The sequence below is a fragment of the Polypterus senegalus genome, chromosome 13 (genome assembly GCF_016835505.1).
Source record: "Polypterus senegalus isolate Bchr_013 chromosome 13, ASM1683550v1, whole genome shotgun sequence".
Taxonomy (NCBI): domain Eukaryota; kingdom Metazoa; phylum Chordata; class Cladistia; order Polypteriformes; family Polypteridae; genus Polypterus; species Polypterus senegalus.
In genome coordinates this window covers 130,895,487-130,915,511 of record NC_053166.1, presented here as the reverse complement: position 1 = coordinate 130,915,511, position 20,025 = coordinate 130,895,487, and the positions used below count along the sequence as shown (strand labels likewise).

The 20,025-nt window shown below is 39.8% G+C and overlaps 1 protein-coding gene and 1 long non-coding RNA gene across 4 annotated transcripts in view; one reads left to right on the top strand and one right to left on the bottom strand.

Moving 5' to 3' along the window:
- The first annotated feature begins 2,844 nt into the window (after positions 1-2,844).
- On the top strand, positions 2,845-19,019 carry LOC120542142. The gene is made up of 3 exons (XR_005636158.1): positions 2,845-3,182; positions 4,314-4,475; positions 18,934-19,019. It is a non-coding gene; the product is annotated as an uncharacterized LOC120542142 (long non-coding RNA).
- Positions 15,563-20,025, bottom strand: part of elfn1a (extracellular leucine-rich repeat and fibronectin type III domain containing 1a) — an 858,957-nt gene continuing 854,494 nt past the window's right edge. For all 3 annotated transcript variants that reach the window (XM_039774324.1, XM_039774325.1, XM_039774323.1), the window contains one exon: positions 15,563-19,486. In XM_039774324.1, the coding sequence (XP_039630258.1) occupies positions 16,759-19,137 (2,379 nt within the window). In that variant the 5' untranslated portion in view covers positions 19,138-19,486 and the 3' untranslated portion in view covers positions 15,563-16,758. The remainder of the gene's footprint in view (positions 19,487-20,025) is intronic.

Genomic DNA, 20,025 nt, shown 5'->3' with positions numbered 1-20,025 from the left:
GCCGGGATGTTTCTCTACTACAATGAATCATCCTCCCTTACTCACAGCACATTTGACATGATGCTTGTTCACTCTAATTTTGGAACACACTCGCACATTTTTCATAAACTTGTTTAACTGATGTGATGTTTGTAGCATATGAACCGAGTGAGATGCCAGTTTCAGAGAGTTTGGCCCATTTTTAGAGATTCTGCATTTTCATCTGCTAAACAGCTGCTTTGATGTTGTACTTTTTTTGGTTATAATTAGGGTTTTCCTACTTGATCCGTGAGTGAGCCAAGACTTTTTTCCACTCGGCTTAGTCACTCACACACATGCAATATTTTTTTGATGAATAATGCCCTTCAAACTATATGCCTGCCTGACTCTTGCATTTCTCATTCGATAGTTTGTGATTTTTTTTGTTATACTGCATAAAGAAACTTCTCCACAGGCAGCTTCTCATACACTTCAAAAGTGCATTGTGCTCTCTGGTATCTGCCACTTATGTTTTGAATTGTGCCAGTATACCCTGCGCTTGCTATTTCAGTAATGCCAGTCATGTCTGATGGCTCAGCAAACTCAGAAGGTGCTCTTCAGGTTCTGAACTGTGATCTCATATTCTGGTAGGTCATAAATAGCTCTTTGTCACCTCCGTACTTCAATTGTGGGACCTCTCAATACACAGGCATCTCAGGACGTTCTCCACTCACCAGTGAACCTGTTTGACTTTCTCAGGGTGAGTTGCTGACTAGGGAGACTGAATATGTCGGACTGGACGACTGGCCTTCACAGGAATGTGCTGTCAACGCCCCTAACTCGCTAAGATTACACAAATGAAGACTACCACTGAAAAGTCATCCAATGTTACATAGTCTGAGACCCCACAACAATACTAGCTGACATTGGGGTTAGGGTAGGGTTAGGTTAGTGAAGACTGATACCGGCTGAGTGTCAACAAATTATCGTCCTCTGCTATACATGTGTCTCCATAATAAAAATGGAAAAAGAAAACATATGCAAAGGTGCAGGCCTCTACATATGTATGTCCTGGTGTGTGCATTATTTATTTTTGATTCTTAAAATAATGGCTAATTTCAAAACGCAAATTTAAGAGTTGCACTTCACCAATTATCTTTTCCTTTTTGTGTAATTAATAATTTTTTATATCCAAATATGTAAAGTTACCATTAAACTAAAGTACAGTTTCTTCAAGTAAGATTTAGGTGTAGTGCTGTGTAAGTGTTGTAGCTGGTAACATGCAACTTGGCGTTCTACCACTTTAGGCTCCAATGTGATCTTCTAAAGATCGTAACAGGATGTGCCGTGTGGGTGTTTCTCCTAGAAGTGACTTGCAAAGTTTACAGTTGGATCAGCTCTCTGATTGGCTCCATTGGGTCTCAGATTGTCGTTACACTGATTTGGGTTAATTGGGCTCAGATATTCTAACGAACAAACAGAATGTATAAAAAATCGAAATGGAAAAAAGCATAATTACTCTGGTACATTCTTATATTTGCATCATGTAATTATATGTTAAGTGTTTGTTATCCTCAGCAGTGCCATCCTCATCATCATCAGGTGCCGTGTGTGAATGTACAAGTACAGCTAATTTTTTTTCTCCATCATTTCCATGCAGGGTGCATGCCAACCGCTATTCACCACACATTTGTGGCACTGAAAACAGCTGTTTCTACCAGCATAATGACTGGAAAAAGTTTCCCTTAGTGATAAACCTAAAATTTAGTGCTGTGAGATCGAGGGGGGATCATTAGTTCCAGAAAAAAAATTCCTTGTAAGTACGTGTTATGAGAAGTATTTAGGAGTTGCAATGGATGTGACACTACCAACTGCCAGACAGTGTTCAGAAACCATTTAGAAGGCAAACAGAATGTCAGGTTATATAGCGTCTTGATGTGTGGAGTACAAGTCCAAGGAGGTTCTGATCAAGCTTTATAACACACTGGTGAGGCCTCATCTGGAGTCCTATGTGCGGTTTTGATCTCCAGGCTACAAAAAGGACATAGCAGCACTAGAAAAGGTCCAGAGAAGAGCAACTAGGCTGATTCCAGGGCTACAGGGGATGAATTATGAAGAAAGGTTAAAAGAGATGAGCCTTTACAGTTTAAGCAAAAGAAGATTACGAGGTGACATGATTGAAGTGTTTAAAATTATGAAGTGAATTAGTACAGTGGACAGAGTGTTATTTTAAAATAGAGTTCATTAAGAACATGGTAACATAGTTGGAAAATTATTAAGGGTTTGTTTCGCACAAACATTCGTAAGTTTTTCTAAACACAAAGAACGACAGACACTTGAAATAAGCTACCATGTAGCGTGATAGGCAGTATGACTTTAGGGACTTTCAAAATTTGACTTGATATTTTTTTGGAAGAATTAAGTGGATAAGAATAGTGAGCTTTGTTGGGCTGAATGGCCTGTTCTTGTCTAGATTGTGTTAACATTCTAATGTAATGAAAAGCACTTAATTGTACAAAGTCAAATGTTAAATTGGAGCAGTGTGGCAATAAAGTAAGACAAGCCCTGCAGAGTATAACTAGTCCTCTGGAGACCACCATGTGCCTCATTGTTGTTAATAAGTGCCAAGAAAATTCTGCTTAACATCCTTAACTATAAAGATATTGACAGGCCATTTGTTTCAGTGCCAGTAACTTGCCATTATTATGTGAAAGCTATATTGAAGGGGGAAGCTGTCAACCTTAGAATCTTGAGTAATGGAGTTCTGGGCTGTCCTGGGGCTCAGAGGTTTGAGTGACTGAATTTTAGGATTTGCGAGTAGGTGCTAATAATCGTGTTTTGTGTGCCGGCGTCACTTAGACCTCTTCGGATTAATTATAGTAAGTTGTTTGGATGGCTTAATTGTCCTGCTGCCAGCTTGGTCAGTACAGCTTTGCACTTTAGAGGATGTTTTTGTTTTAATGATGGTGTTTAATTCTTTCTTTGTGAAGAGTGAACAATTGTTTCATGTTTTATCTTGGGTCTTAAGTCAGGCAAACAAAAGCAATTTGATAATAGAATATAATTCTTTTCTTCCTTTCATTGAACAGTTATTTCATAAAAGCTAAAAAATGAGTGCATTGCCTTCATGAAAAGCAGGAGAGTTAATCAGGGATTTCTCTACACTTAGAAGAAGTCTCTGAAAATATGTTACTGAAACAGCACTGTGATGGTCGGGTGAAAAGGTAAACCATTTTTTTGTAACAGCACGTATTGCTTTATCTGCAGCTTTCCATTAAATTTAGTAAAATTAGTAAATTAAGAGTTGTTTGTGGCCCACACATGCTTAGATAGCTTTTATGAATGACCACACACGCACACACACACACACACATGTGTACGCCTACAATCACAAGAACTTCTCACACTGAAGGCTGTGTACTGTTTACATGGCACTGCCAGAGACCACCAACGGGAGGCCCCTCGGACCGCTTGGTCTTCCATCTGAGTTACTGTTAAGTGCAAGCATTTCAGTTAAAACGGTCTGATAAATATAGCCATGAAACTCAGTTAACATTTCAAAGTAATCCTCAAATTCTGTCTTCTAAATTTAGCCACACACAATTTTTGTTCCAATTTCATTTTTTATTTTTCTGACAAAGAATATAACTGTAATGAAACCCCAGCTGAAACAGAAGATCACCAGAATTTTGAAAAGTTTATGATTCTGCCAGAGGCTGGTCTAAAAATATTATTCTGATTTTTGTTCCTGCTTAGATAGGAAATTTTGTCAAACTCGTTACATTTATATTATCCTGTGATCAACATACAATCCGTGCTTTTCGACAGGTAGAAATGACCAGCATGTGCAACTAAATAAAACTAAATTCCCCTGCTCAGTTATAATATTTAATGTTTATGCCAAAATTATAACATAACAACATGGGTCTGTACCAAAATCCTCCTGCATACAAAATTTAGTGTACTTTATAGATTTAGGTGTGCCAAGTCCATTTCTGAAATTGGAATTTTTCGACCCCAAACCATTTCTGCAAAATATCGGATTCAAAGAAAATGACATTTTGAAAAAAAATGGATTTGTTTTATGGCATAAGTATTTTTCATGCTCAGAATATTTTTCAAGTATATTTTGAAGCAGTCTTTCTCATTCTTAGCATTAGTTCAGGTGAAATAAACCCGAAATCAAATATTTGGGACACATCTTTGGCTCTCAATCAGTATTTTTTTTCTCTCTTCTTATTCCTTCAAAATAGTAATGTATGTCTTTTTATTGTCCAGAAGTTAGAAAGTTGTTATATAAATGTTTTTTACTACAATCTGCAAGGTTGGGTTGATCCTTCCACTGTCTTGACCAGGCAACAGGAAAGTAAACGGTACAAGCAGATGTGGGAGCGGTCTGCCCACCAGGACATCGCTCAGATGGGGAGACGTTATGGTGGGCAGCGTTAGCAGACATCATCGTGAAACGCCCTCAGAGGGTTACAAGAGGAAATAATCAACCGAGGGGACTGCCTTTTGTAAGTAATAATTATATTTAAAACAATTGTTTGTGTAATTTATAATTTATTGAAGCCGAAATAATTAATTAAAAAAATTTTTTTTTTTTCTCTAAAATTGTATTCTTTTTTCAAACCTTCATCTGTCACAGAGTCAGTATCATAGAGCAATTAAATTGTCAGACACCCTCAAATCTAGAAGAACGGCTAAAATTTTTGACAAGTGTTTAAACTCTTTTTTTTTTATTGCAAGATATTTTTTGCAATGAATTTGACTTCTGCAACATCTATGAAATTGTATCTGCACAAAGCTATGCATCCAAAGTAAAGTTGAACACACCACCTTCCTGCAGGTCCAGTTTTTTCACCTGTCATTGACCACTGTGGGCACAGGTTGGAGACTCTAATGAGTGACAACAAAATAAAATCTGTCCTGAACGCTCCCACACAGGCCACGGGTAAAAATCAGAATAGGCTTGAATTGAGTGGTCCATTCAAATGAGACCCTCAGTTGAAGTGTAAGGCTCTGAATACTTTTTGTTTTTTGTTGTTTGTATACCAGTGTGGGGTTCAGGGGGGCATCTGATCTATGTCAGATAGGCTAAAAATTTACAACTGGGTACAACCATAGGCAAAATGTAAAACCAGACATTCATATTAATGTATGTCTAATGTTTATGAACTTCAGGTTTTTACATTTAACAATCATATATCTCTCTATTGCCTCGCAGTTAGGAGACTTGGGTTTGCTTCCTGGGTCCTCCCTGCGTGGAGTTTGCATGTTCTCCCCGTGTCTGCATGGATTTCCTCCCACAGTCCAAAGACATGCAGGTTAGGTGCATTGGTGATTCTAAATTGTCCCTGGTGTGTGCTTGGTCCCCTGCGGTGGGCTGGGCACCCTGCCCGGGGTTTGTTTCTTGCCTTGCACCCTGTGTTGCCTGGGATTGGCTCCAGCAGACCCCCGTGACCCTATAGTTAGGATATAACGAGTTGGATAATGGATGGATGGATATCTCTCTATATATAAAGTCCAATGTCTGTCTCTCTCTCTATGTGTTTCTTTATCTATAATTTGCTTGAACATTCCAGTTGATTTTGTGACTTCTCTCATTGCGCTAAGTATCATAGTTCAGTTGCGGCACCGATTTATTTATGCGAATCAGAGACACGGGCTGCGGGCCAAGAGGAGGGGAAGGCAGGACCTCAGGAGTGGGGAGCCAGGCGGGGCCCTCCTCACTCACGCACCAGCCTTGTTTTCAGTCGCTCTACCTCTCGCCACATGTTGAAGCATACCTTCCCTCCACTTAGGTAACGTTACCTGTTTGTTCAACAGACATTATCATCTAGAGATTGTTAAAGAGTATCGTTTGACGTTCTTGAGAGACAGATCACAGCTACGTGTGTTTTATCTCATTGGCAGAGATATCACAGCCACATGCTCTTCTCCCCACACAGGGGATGCTCTCCCGTCAGAGCTGAACACGATCACATACAGAGGGAATGTTTGATGTTGGAGTGTACCTACCTCCTGCTTGGCCAGAGATACCTCGCCGACTTTTTATATTTTTGGCAAAGAGATCACAGCTACATTCTCACCCCTGACAACAAAACCAAAAATTTTATATATCAAGAGGCCCTTGGATACGAAAGCTAGCGATATAAATTCTTCTCAACAGAAATTATTACATTTTAAAAAAATCTTTTTAATTGATGTTTAAAGTTCGTCTTTTTTCACTACTATGCAGGCGGTGATGTGAGGAACAGTTAGTATATACAGGGTGAGGCAGAAAGGATGGGACGTTTTTTTACAAAATCACAAAATTGTTCATTTTTTCTTACAAAGAAATTTATTGAAAGATTTGAGTTCATATTGAAATAGCATTTGACAATTTATAGGGATGGAAATGCAGGTCTAAATGCAAAATATGCCTTACCGAACGATTACTGAGGCCAAGTTCAGAAGAATGCTTCTGAGCAGATCAACTTGAACTGCGCAGCAGGGCTAGTCGTACGCTTTCCACATTTTCAGGGGTATGTGCCGTTTGTGTGGCCCCCGGCGGTCTTTTGTTCATTAGTGTACCTCGTGTACGAAGTGCTTTAACCCAACGTAGGATAGTGTTACGAGCAAGAACAGCTTTATTTCTGTGGATATTGAAATGGCAACGAAACTCACGCTGAACTGCGGTAATAGATTGGTTGTTCTTGACAAAACAGTCGTACGCAAAAACGCAGTGTTCTATCGTCCATGGCTCCATGGCTTCAACTAAAAAGGACATCAAAAATGTTAAGAATTCACGAACCTAACGCCACCTACCGCACATCTGTCATTCCACCTAATGGTGAGTTCTAGCCATTTCAAAGATATTGTTAAATTATTATCTCTTGCCTTATATGCACCTGCAGCACCTTTCCTCTGTTCTCCCATGTGTCTGAATATCTTTTGAGCGCCTTCCCGTAAAGCCTTTCATTATTTTTGAGGCGCCTTTCTCACCTCTTGTCCAGCTTTAAACTTGCCATCTTTGAAGATGACTCTCTCAGCATGCGTCATATGCCTTTACTCCTCCTCCTCCATCTCACACTCGCACTTTCTCTTTCATCGTGTCACTAAAGTCAAACTGACCAATCGCACGAAAGCCAAACTGACCAATCGGAATGCTCTTTGGGACTGGTCACACACACCTTAGTGTTTTATTACAGAGCAGATATGCTGTATAGTGGAGTAGTGGTTAATGCTTTGGATTTCAAACCCTGAGGTTGTAGGTTAAAATTCCACTACTGACACTGTGTGACCATGAGAAAGTCACTTCACCTGCTTGTACTCCAATTGGAGAAACAAAAGAAATGCTACCAATTGTATTTGAAATATAATAACCTTGGAAAAAGGTGTTTGCCAAATAAGTACATCTGTAATACACAGTGAAGACTGAATTTGTGCAGGTGTTGTCCTCTTCCTTGAACGTTTTCATAACCTGCTGTTTGGTTTTATAAGCTATTTTTTGCAGCTATACTGTGGGCCACATGAATAACCTAAATATGGTGTGTAAGTTCATTAATATTATACACAGATGGTTTATATAAAAGTGTGAAATGAGCAATTGTCAGCAGATACATGACTTAAAACTTAGAACCACCTATGGCAAAGGCCTCTCACAGATGCTGTTGTTTTTCCATCTCAAATACCAGTGCTCCTGCCTAAGACCACACTCCTTGTTTGTTATATCTTTGCCCACTCCTTCTTTTATTGGAGTGTCACCTTTTAGAGAATTGTAACACCATGTAGCCCTTCATTCTTCTACAAAAATAAAATGACAGCTGTGAGAGTTCAAGCCAGACCTGCCACCCTTGACATATACGTACATTGGATTCAGAAAGCATTCAGACCCCTTCACTTTCTACATATTTTTGTACTCATCAAACTACATTCAATGACCCATAACAAGTTTTCAGAAAGGTTTACAAATGTATTAAAAATAAGAAACTGAAACCTCTCATTAATAGAATCATTCAAAGCTTTTGCTGTGGCACAGCAGATGTGGTCAGGTGCATCCTGTTTGCTTTAATTCTTCTTGAGATGTGTCTAGAACTTGGTTGGAGTCTATTTGTGGCCAACTGAATTGATTAGACATCATTTAGAAAGGCACACACCTGTGTATATAAAGTCCCACAAGTCCTACTGCATGTCATGACAATAACCAAGCCATGAAGTCCGAGACCACCTCTGTAATCAAATTGTGGTAAGGAATAGATGAGTACAAAGGGATAAAACTGTTTATACAACTTTGAATGTTCCTAGAAGCCAAGTGTTCTCAATAATTGTAAAAAGGCAGAAGTTTGGAACCACCCGCAATCTTTCTAGGGTTGGCTGTCTGGCCAAACTGACCAACTGGGAGAGAATGGCTTTGACTAAGAGCCCAATGGTCTCTCTAACTAAGCTTCAGAAGAACTCTGCTGAGATGGGAGAACCTATCAGAAGGACAACCATCTCAGCAACACTCAATCAATCAGGAGATTATTGTAGAGTGACTACATGGAAGCTTCTTTTGAGTGAAAAGAATTTAAAAGACTCTGAGGGAAAGAGATTTCTGATCTGATGAGACAAAAATTGAACTCTTTGGACACAACTCTAAACACTATGTCTGGTGAAGACCAGGCACTGCTCAACAGTAATTTCATTCCTATATTGAAGCGTGGTGGTGGCAGCATCATGCTATGGAGGTGCTTCTTAGCTGCAGGTCATTTAGATTGGTCAGAATTGAGGGAAGGGTGAGTGCAGCCAAATACAGAGAGGTTTTCGAAGAAAACATGCCTAGATTAGTGGTCTCAAACTCCAGTCCTGGAGGGCCAAAGTGGCAGCAGGTTTTCATTCTAACCCCTTTTTTAATTAGTGATCTGTTTTTACTGCTAATTCACGTCTTTTAAATTAACTTTAATTGACTTGCTCTGGAATACTCAGACCCCTTAGGTATTTATATTTCCTTAATTAGCAGCCAAACAATAATGAGATTTAAAATGAGCCAAAACATGACCAGCAAACCATGTCCATTGTACAATATCTGAAAATAAAGAAAGGTGAAGGTCTCCGGAATGTCGATCTGCTCAGATCCCCCAAAACATTTTAACAGTGCTCTTAAAAAGAGAAAGTCAACAAAATTCACAATTTCGGAAATGTCTGCTATTGCACAATGAGAGCAGCAACAAGCCATGGAATTAAAGAGCAGGTTTAATTAACAACAAGAATTGGCGCCTAATTAAGCAACTGGTTGGAGTTTGAGGCCCTGAATTAGTTGGTCTTCCGTTGGCTCACTCACTTCAAGTTTCACGATGAGGAAATTCAGGGAAACAAATCTTAAAAAAACAAGTCAATTAAATGAAAGGAAAAAGAATTAATTAGCAGCAAAAATTGGTCATCGATTAAGAAAAGGGTTAGAATGCAAACCTGCAGCTACTGGGGCCCTCCAGGAATGGAGTTTGAGACCACTGCCTTAGAGTGCACATGACTGGGGCAACGGAGAACCTTTCAGCACTACAATGACCTGAACAATTGGTATCAGTTTAGATTAGGTGTCCCTAATTACACTGTACTCACCATGTAATTACCTGTGTAATTACAGAGTAACTAGGTACTTGCGTTATTATCTTGTACTTACTGTGTCATACAGTGTAACGCTATAATTAACTCTTAAACCGCCGCAACTGGCTATAGTCAGTTCCCAGTGCAAATTGCCAGCATGCCGGACTTGAGTATATTCGGCGACGTACATTGGTTGAATGCTACAACCGGCTAAAGTCGGTTTCCAGTGCAATTTGCCAGCATGCCAGAGCTGATCGGTCAGTACTGTACATTTGTTGAGCAGCCAGATCATGACCACTGCCACCCCGAAGTGAATCAGGGTCACTGTCCCTGGGATTCAACTGCTGTACTAGAATAGCCTGCAATCATCAGCGCTTACCTCTGTGTGCTTGCATGCAGCCAATTAAAGTGCAGTCGGCTTGGTGATTTACTGAATTTGATTAATTCTGTCAGTTGCACCTTGTACATATAATAAATTGTTGCAGTAGTTTTTTTATAGTTTTTATATTTCATTGACAGTGTGTAAAATGATCAGTGTTGCAGTAATTGTGATGCTCTTTGCATTAAAAAAAGTGTTCCTTTAAAATGTAACTTTTTTTTTGTGATGTTTCCTTAAAAAGTGCAACAAAAAAATATTTGGCGTCCGGAGGTGTATTAACCTTCCAAGTATGTGGCGGTTTAAGGGTTAAGCACTCAATAGTAATTGTTACTCCACAGTTTTTATGAGTACCAATGTATATAAATTGTGGAATAACAATTACAATTAAGTGCTTAAAAACAGCATTACATTGTGTTACACAGTATATACAATGTAATTACAACCAGTTACTCAGTAATTACACAGGTAATTACATGGTAAGGTAACACTTATATACTTATATGAATGCTTTCTGAATCCAATGTATATAACAACATTTGGGATGCCCACCTACTACTTCGCAGTTTGCCCAGTATCTATGTCACCCAAGGAGTTTAGTTTGCATTTGCAAGGCTTACTCTGAATCAGGTGACTTGTAAACACGTAATGGTCAATGTCTAACCAATGTGCCCCAACTTTTAGTGGTCCAACAGGAGCAGCAGGCCAGACGACATGCTTGGGGCTCTTGATCTTTGGAAGTTCTCTACTTTTCCATTGTTTTTCTTTCAGTATAAAATACTGCACTGCATTTGCTTTGCCAGTGACTGTCTGAAACGATTTTTATGGTGATGTTATGAGGAATGCATAAAAATTCAAAATGAAGAGCATTCTGACTCATGCATCGTGGCTCTGTTTCAAAAAGATTAAGTTCCAGAAGCTTAACATGCTAATTTAGAAATGGAATTAGCTGACAATTTAAATATTATTTGTGAAGCTTCAGCTCTATAGAGCTAGCGGTGCTTCAATTCCTTACCAATCTCTTCTTTAGATCAGAATGTATAGAAGTGCAGACAGCAGATGCGTGATTTGTAAATGTTTAACAACGTCTTTTTTTAACCCAGCTTCCTTCTTCGCACAACAGGAGTTTGAATGGCTTAGCTCTGAAAAGTGGTCTTTTGGCTCTTGTGTGTCTTGGTATTCTGTCTCTAAACTTTTCCGTCTGTTTCCTAATTACTTTAACTCCTCTTTCTTGCTTAAAAAAAATTGACTTGACTTTTCTTGGCTCTATGAGGCTGCTCATTTATTAGTGAAATCAAGCACACGGCTGCTTAGTTAAATATTTGGTTTTAAAGCAGAGGCTCGTGTTTTAACTACTAGCTTACTAGCAGCTGCCAAGGTGTCATCCTAAACTGTGACGGTCAGGTAAAGTGCACCTCCAATACGTTGTCTTGTCTGAGTTAACCTGAATTACTCCTCAAGCTCTGTTCACTTAGCCTGTAGCTCACATGCTTAACATACGGTAGAAAGTCTTAATGAGGGCAACGATTAAACTTGAAGTAGCAATATCAGTTCGTTAAAACACTTCACTTTAACTGTGGAATGGTGCCCCAGCCACTGTGCCGTCTTGTACAGTGTCAGATCTTTCATGATACTCCCTCACATTTGAAGCCATGTAGGTGTTCACATGTATGGAACACATTTTCTGTTAGGTTACTGGGTCTGTATTTATCAAGTGTCTCAGAATGAATCCTAGGAATTACACTAAAAGTCTCCCTAGGATAAGAATTTTTTATACCTCAGAGTCAAATGTAAGAAGTATTTACAAAGCATCCAACACCTGCTCTCACTTTGAGAATGAATGATATCTTGACTTCACGACACCCCGAGCCGCAAACTGGAACTGTTGATGATGATGACTTGTACTTTTCTGATACTGATGCTGCACCCCAAAGATTGTAGTAGTAGTAATAGTAGTAATAATAATGGTCAAAGTAGTAGTAGAAGAAGAAGAAAAATATAATAAGGTTGTGCAAACCTGTGCATAATTTGTTGATGATTTGAACATCAAGAATAATATTGTAACAAACAGTGTGACGTAAAGACCAAGACACACTCGCCAAATGAGAATACAGCCTGAAATCGGTCACATATATTAATGAATGCTCCATGGATTGTTTCTGCCTTGCGCCCTATGCTTGCTGGGATAGTCTCCAATCTCCGCGTGACTCTGCTCAGGATAACGCAGATTTAGAAAACAGATGGATGGCTAGATGGGTGATCCACAGCTGCACTTTCAGATGAAACACCTTCCCACTCTTATGGCCACAGGAAACATCTTGTAAAGTAACAGTTACTGACACCAGCCACGGCTATTCTTGTGCTGTTTCTGAAGCCATATTTATTCTCCCACAGTCCCAATCGTCTTCCACTGTGCCGTGCCATGTCTCTCTCTTTATGATTCCCCTCTTATCTATTGCAGGGCTCTATTTATCCAAAGCTTATGAGCTCTCCTAAATTATAGTGAAGGTTGGAGTAGTTTCCTAATTAAATAATTTATAATTAAATTAGGAAAAATAATAAAATGCTTTTACTTCTACTCCTAGGAATAGAATTCAATTTACGTCACCAGTTAAGACCTTTGTCCTCATCTGAGACACTTAAATACGGGCACTGTTTTCCTGAAAAGGTTGTAGCTCTTTCAAATAAATCATAGAGGTTGAATTCATGTTAAAAATCTCTTAGACTATGCTGAGATTTAAAAAAATATATTTTTGTGAAAAGAAAAAAACCATTGAAGACTGGAGCCTCTTCAATGTCTAGTTTGATATCTACTCCGCATTACGAACATGAGAAGTTTCACAGACGAGAGGAGAGCATTCAGTCCATCAAGCTCGATTGTTTAGCTGATAGCTAAGCTGTCCCAACATCTCGTTCAGATCCTCCTGAAAGGTTGTCAAGGTTTGAGCTTCAGCTGCGTCACTCGGTAGTTTGTTGGCAGATTAGCACAGTATTCCACTACAGTAACGTGTACAGTTATGCTTTTTGTGAGGAAAAACAGATGACTTGTATTGTTTTTCTAAATATCATAAAACACTGCACAGAAGATCACGATTTGAAAGTTCATAAAATAGCACTGTCTTTATTGTAATAACTTTTTTTTTTTTTAAAGCTAAATTCTTCTTCACTTTAATGACTTACTTACCCAGATAACAATTTTTAATCAAGCACTTTAAAAAATGAGGCTTGCAAATGACAGGTATAAAAACATACAATGTACTTCTTGTCTATAAACTATAATCTTCTTTCAGTATCAATAACTGACAGCTAAACTTTCACAATATGGACTGATGGTGTGAGGTATGTCACCACTCACTCAATCGACCAAACGTTTTTTGTAACTTCAAAACTTGGAATCCTGGGGAAATGAATCAGCTCCAGCCATTATCTAGGCTCCAAAGACTTGCCATCTGCACACAGAGGTGGGCTCTTCCTTTAGCTAGGCAGACTCCCTGATCCCAAAAGCCTTTGCAGTCTAGAAGATATACCGGAGTAAGCAGTTTTCTGACCGCAAACGTGGGTGGAAATGTAGATGGACGCTAGGATTTATGAACACACCAGAACCGCAGAAACCTGAACCTAGCCTTGTAATTTCCGGCAGTGCACACAAATCAATTTGTTAAGAGTGACGCTCAAGAAGATTCCCCACATCAACATTTGATTATAAATGAATGAGAGTAGTGTATTTGTTTCCACTATGACTGATGTACACTAATGGATGTTGTCTGCTAGGGACCCCACTGTCTTTTCTTCTTTTTCTTCTTCTTCTTCACTCAGTCCAGTTGTGATATGCCCTCATTGGGAAAGCCCAGTGGCAGTTCCAGGCTGTGATGCTTTCTTCATTGCCTCCAAAACGGCATGTGAAGCTGTAATGGGTGATTTCCCTACCCAGCCTTATACTGTATAGTAAATAAGTTGTTGAAGCATCTGATGGTAATTTTTAATAAAATCTTTATGTTTTGAAGTTTTTTCTTAAATTCACACAAACTCTGCCTTTAGAGCCGCTGAATCCCCTGTATCTGTAATGATTATTTCTCACTTGTGCACATCAGCCACCCACACAGTCAGAATTATGGCAGGTTAAAAACAAAGTTCTAAAGGCATCGGGGTGATTTATCTTGTGCTGCTTTGTGTTGCCCTCTTGTTTGCCCTATAAAGCACCCTGTGATGTTGATGAGGATGAAATGTTTAAAATGAATGTTTTTTACTGGTTTCAGAATGGAATAAAAGGAATGATCTGGCTTGTGTTTCCAGTAACATGCTCTATTATAGCTTCTTATCAAATAAAGAGGTGACACTTAGAGATCTGGTTTAGTACAGCAGGAAGGCCACTGTGGACTTTTGTGAGTATGTTAGAACAACAAAAAAATTTAGATGAGAACAGGCCATTCAGCCCAGCAAAGCTTGCCAGTCCTATCCACTTAATTTTTCTAAAAAAAACCCCATCAGGCTGAGTTTTAAAAGACTCTGATATCTTACTGTCTACCATACTACTTGGTCACTTATTCTAACTGTCTATGGTTCTTTTGTAAAGAAAAACTACCTAATATCTGTGCAAAATTTCCCCTTAAAAAGTTTCCAGCTGTGTCCCCGTGTTCTTGATGAACTCATTTTAAAGTCACAGTCTTGATCCACTGTACTAAATCCCTTCATAATTTTAAACACTTCAATCAGGTCTCCTCTTAATCTTCTTCTTCTTAAACTGAAAAGGCTCAGCTCTTTTAATCTTTCCCCATAATTCCTCCCCTGTAGCCCTGGGATCAGCCTAGTCGCTCTTCTCTGGACTTTTTCTTGCGCAGCTATGTCCTTTTTGTGGCCTGGAGACTAAAACTGCACACAGAACTCCAAGTGAGTTCTAGCAAAAGCTTGAGTATGTCCTCCTTGGACTTGTACTTTACACATCAATGTGCTATAGTATAACCTAACATGATGTTAGCCATTTTAATAGCTTCTGAACACAGTCTGGCAGTTGATGGTGATGAGCCCACTTTGACTCTTTCTCATAAGTGGTACTTTCCACTTTCAGACCTTTCCATTGTGTATTCAAAACCTAACATTTATACTTATGAGAAATATCGTACTTTCAACACACAATCCTCTGTTTGCTTCTTTTCTGAACGTTGCTGTCCATTTTCCATTCTGAGCAATCAATGAAAGTTTGCAAAAATGAGAGGCTTCAGTATACACGATACAGGACTGACAACGTGTATTCAAGTGCGGATTAGTGCACTGTTCTGGGCTGGATCTGCTGCGATGAAGCGGAGATTGACCCCTGTGTGCTGTGACCCTGTAATGGAGGTTTTGTTACAAAATGGATAATATATGTATGAATATATTCAAGTTATAAATTGCTGCATGTTGTACTTGAAGTAGAGGATATTGCTGCTATCAAATCATCATCTGCAAAATCTGATAGCTCGTTCTGGACTTTTGAGTGGAAGATGCACACCTTAAACTCGACTTTCTTTGGAAAAGGGTTGCATCTTGGGAAGAGCAGGAGGTAGAAAGAGAAGGTCTGGCAAAATGGTTGCTGTCATCCGAGCAAATTGCGGCCTCTTAGCTGACACTCGTCTGTGTTGCGTAAAGCAAGGGAGAAAAAAAAGGAGTCATTCAAAACAGACATTCATTAATGACATTGTGCTTCTGTTATTACCTTATACATTTAGGCAGCCGTAATCAATAAATCAATTCTTGAAGTTCCTGTGAAATGTACAATATGCAGGAGTTTAAAAAAAAATAGCAAAATCAAATCACGCAATATGCACAGTGATTAGTTTTATAACAAAGTAAATGAGCTTATTGGACAAGAGAGCAGGAAAAGGCAAAGAGATGTTATATTAATATTAATGATTTAAATACACCCTTCCCCATAAATGAAAATTTAATTTGGCGTCCAGGACATCAGCTGAGCAGGTAAGGACTCTTTTATCACAGCACTTCGGTAATACATAATTCAACTAGAAAGAGAGCGCGCGAGCGAGCGAGACAGACAGAGAGTGGATGAGCTTTGTACGGTTAGCAGTTTGAAGGATGATTTGTAACGTCTGCAAGTGATATGTGAAAGAGAGGGTGAGAGCAAATAATAGGCAGGATGTGTTCTAGAAGTATGTACCATTTCATTGAACAGTGCAATTTTATCCATCAGGACAGAGAGACATTCATTGGAGACAAAAATGAACAATTTGTCTCTGAAATCCATGATTTAAAACCTGGTACAAATAGGTGATATATATATATATTTATATATATCTATATATTTTTACAGCAGACTTGCAAATATAGAAATTTTATCTGTACATATCTTTTGTACGTAGAATTCACTGATAAATAATAACTTTACAATGCGGTGTGTGAAAACAGTGTGCATGTGGGTGTAGATCTCCGACAGAAACATTTGCACAGTTAGAGAGTCTTGTATACAGAGTGTTCAGTGGACACAGGGTTTGTATTTGTTCTCTTTTTTCTTTTTTTTTTTTTCTTTCAAAGTACACAATAGTTAATCCACAGAGTCACAGGACACGGCCATGCGATACCCAAGTTATTATAATCCAATGCTTTTTTGTTGTTTTTAATCTTTAAAAAAATGAATGTATACAGTTTTGCCGAGTTCATTTTTTTTGGCGCATAAACTCTCACATTTCTACTTTGAAATGACTTTGTCCAGAAACTATTTTTTTTTCTTTAATAAAAATAGCTGCAGAAGAGTTTCTTCTTGTAGTTTTTTTTTTTTTTAATTGAGTTGATTTTGTTTTGTTTTTTGTTTTTTTTTTTTTCTTTTCTTAATTTGGTCCAACTTTAAAACAAAAGTCAGAGAAGAATCAAGATTTGTGCTGGGCCGACACACCCTTCCAGTAGTCTAAAATGTCATGCAAGTCCTCGTCCTTGGCAAACTGCACTTTTTTGCGCAGTGCATGACCAGCTGCCATGTACTCCTCTTCTTTGTGTCGCTTGCGGTGCAGTTTGAAGCGCTCCCAAATGCTGTGTGCAGGTTTGCACGAGTACTCGGGGCTGGAAGAATAGCTGAGATTGTGATACTGTGGCGAAAGCTGGGAATAGGCTAGCTCTCTTGGACGGGGACGGGTCAGAGGCTCCAAGATGGATGGTTTGCGGCTGCCAGGTCCCTCGAGCTGTTCACCCTGGTGTGACCCAGGATAGGAGTGCCTGTGCTCGCTGTACTGTCTGATTTTCTCCGCCTCTGCTCTGAGGATGGCTGCTGCTGGTGTCACGGTCAGAATTGTGTCCGCAGTAGGTGATGTCTTCTCGATATACTTTGCTTCTGACTTGTATGCTCCTTCTGACCGAAAGGATCTGGGACTCCGAACGGAGCCACTTGATGAAGTACTGGACCGCTTGGGTGCTGCTTCCATGCTGTGGTGCCGTTGCAAAGGGTGATGGTAGCTGTCTTTGTACACTGGAGACAGGAAGCCAGATTTGCTCTGCGGTTGCTCTGAGATCAGCATTAACTGGGGCTCGGCTGTGGACACGGCTCCAGATTTTACTCCCTGGAAGGAGGTGGATTCCGATTTTAAAGCATCAATGCAGTTGTTGATAATCTGATTGACCTTGTCCACTTCTTTTGCAATGGTTGAGATTTCAGCCACTGAACCTTGGTTATTGCCGGCGATGGATAAATCACATTCTCTACGGTCAGGTTGCTCCCCAGTTCGCACCTCAATATAATTCCCCTTGGTTCCTTTCGGTGTATCGCTAATGTCTTGGAGTTTGTACTGCTCCAACTCCCCAGCGGAAGGCAGATATGGCATCCGGGGCATGCTTTCTCCAGCCATCATCTGCTTCTGAGTGAGTTGGGAGATGGTGCCACTTTCCAGCTCAGCTCCATATTTCAGCTCTATGATTGTCTTTTTCATGCTCCCTGCCTTTTTGTGCTTTTCATCCTGCTGTCTTTTCTTGCGAAGGCAGTAGTAAACCACACCTAAAACAATGACCATTCCAAAGAGGCAACCTAGAATGGTCATAATGTAATGAGTGGCAGTGGAAGGAATGCTTTCGGGTTCGGAAACAATGTTGTTTCGAGTATTGATGGTTAGACATGTGTGGTTATATCGCAGGGAGTTACGGATTGAAGCCACGCAGTATGTGTACTCGGTGTGGGCTTTCAACCCGCTGAGTGTTACCAGCTCCTTCTCATTTCGGAGGTTTCGGAGGTCCTGATAGAAACTGTTGTTGTAAAGGACAAGAATGTACATTTTGCTGTAGGGGTAAGGAATTTGCACCATTAGGGTAACACTGGAGTGAGTCACATGTGCAAGCTGCATAATGGGCTTAACATCAGCATCTGGATAAGGAGTATTAATAGTAATCATAATATTAGGTTCTGAACCTGAACCACAGTCATCCAGCCCACATGGTGTGTCTGGCGGAGGGGATGTGTTGCTTGGAAAGCTGGGGGGAATGTAAACGGGTCTTTCTGTGTCATCGGAGCACTCATTAAAAAGAATACTCAGAGCATTCCTGTAGTTAGGCTGGTTGGGATTCTGGCTCAAGAGGCTAAAACCGGCAAGGTTACTGGGGGAGTCGCACTGCATTCGCTCATTGGTTCGATTTGGAAAAACTGCCAGCCACTTTAGGAAGCCCAGGAGGTCACAAGAGCAATAGAAAGGGTTAGTGTACAGCTCACACGTGGTGAGTTTGCTCAGGCCAGAAAAAGTCGCACTGTCCAACCTCTGTATCCGGTTCATGGACAAGTCTATATTTTCAATGTTAGGACATTCCCAGAAGGCATTGGGGGTTACTGTCTCGATCAGATTGGCCTGCAGATAGAGATACTGCAGCTTACCCAAGCCCCGTAGAATCCCTTCTGTCAAGTTCCTTAGCCGGTTAAAGCCGAGCTGCAGGATCTGCAGGTTGAACTGGGCAGAAAATGCCCCATCCTCGATGTAGGAAATCTCATTCTTGGTCAAGTTCAGGTAAGTAAGGTTTCCAAACCGACTAAGAGAGGAGTACTGAATACTTTTGATTTTGTTCTCATTTAGGCGAAGATCCACGATAGTGCTGTTGATGTGCTGTGGGATTGCCTCATATGGGGGCTGATTCTGGCTACAAATGGCCAGCCATACAAAGCCTTTCTCCCCTTCAATAAGCCAGCAGTCCCCTCTGACTCCAGCTGCCTGCATTAAAGCCACAAGCGCCACACACCAGTAAAGAGCACTCATTGCTGTCCCTCCATGGCAAGCCATCTGTATTCCTCCCGCAGTGGGAAATGGACTTCCTCTAGTCACTGGAGCACCTTCTTCTGGCTTACAAGGGAGAGGTAAACATTCAGTTTTCTTTGTGTGAAACAGTTATTGGTTTATTACCAGTCAGGTTCAGTGCAGAGCTTTAAATTCACTGGATGATAATGTTAAGTTGCCACATTTGCAGATTGGAAGAACAGAGTGTAAGGTTTTACTTTTTCTTTATATCTTCAATACAACCTCTTTTGAGCTTGGTTTGTGCTTATTTCCCGTGTGGCCCACATTTCTGAAACATTCTCTAGTTTTCCATCTTTGCCATTATCCTTTTGCCAGTTTTCAATTGATGGTGTTTCTAAAAAAAAAAAAAAAGAAAGAAAGTATATTATCGTAAAAATACAAGCATTTGCATCAGTACTTGACTTTGGCAGTTTTTCTAAAACTCAGAGCAGAATAACGTTGTCTTTGAAATGAAAACCGCATAGTTATGTTCTTATGTAACGTAAAAAATAAATACAGTTCAGTATCATTTTCTCACATAAATAAAATGATCTTTGCTTTTAAGAGTGGCATACATAAACTCAAGTTCAATAATTTCATTATTTCAATTTAGCGTGAGTAAAAGACAGGATTTTCTTCCATTGCTCATAAAAGTATATGTTAGGATGAGTGGTGACACAAAAGTAGCTCAGTATGGCGGAGGGTGTGTGATTATACCCTGTGATGGACTGATGTCTGCTCCAGGGCAGGTACCTGCTATAGAGTCTCTGTGAATATGTACAGATTAAACAAGAAACCCGAAAAATCAATCATAAAATCAGAACCCGACTTATACGCCCGTTCAAAAATGCAACAAAGTTTATTTTTTAACATCGTCTTGCCTCCTCCAATCTC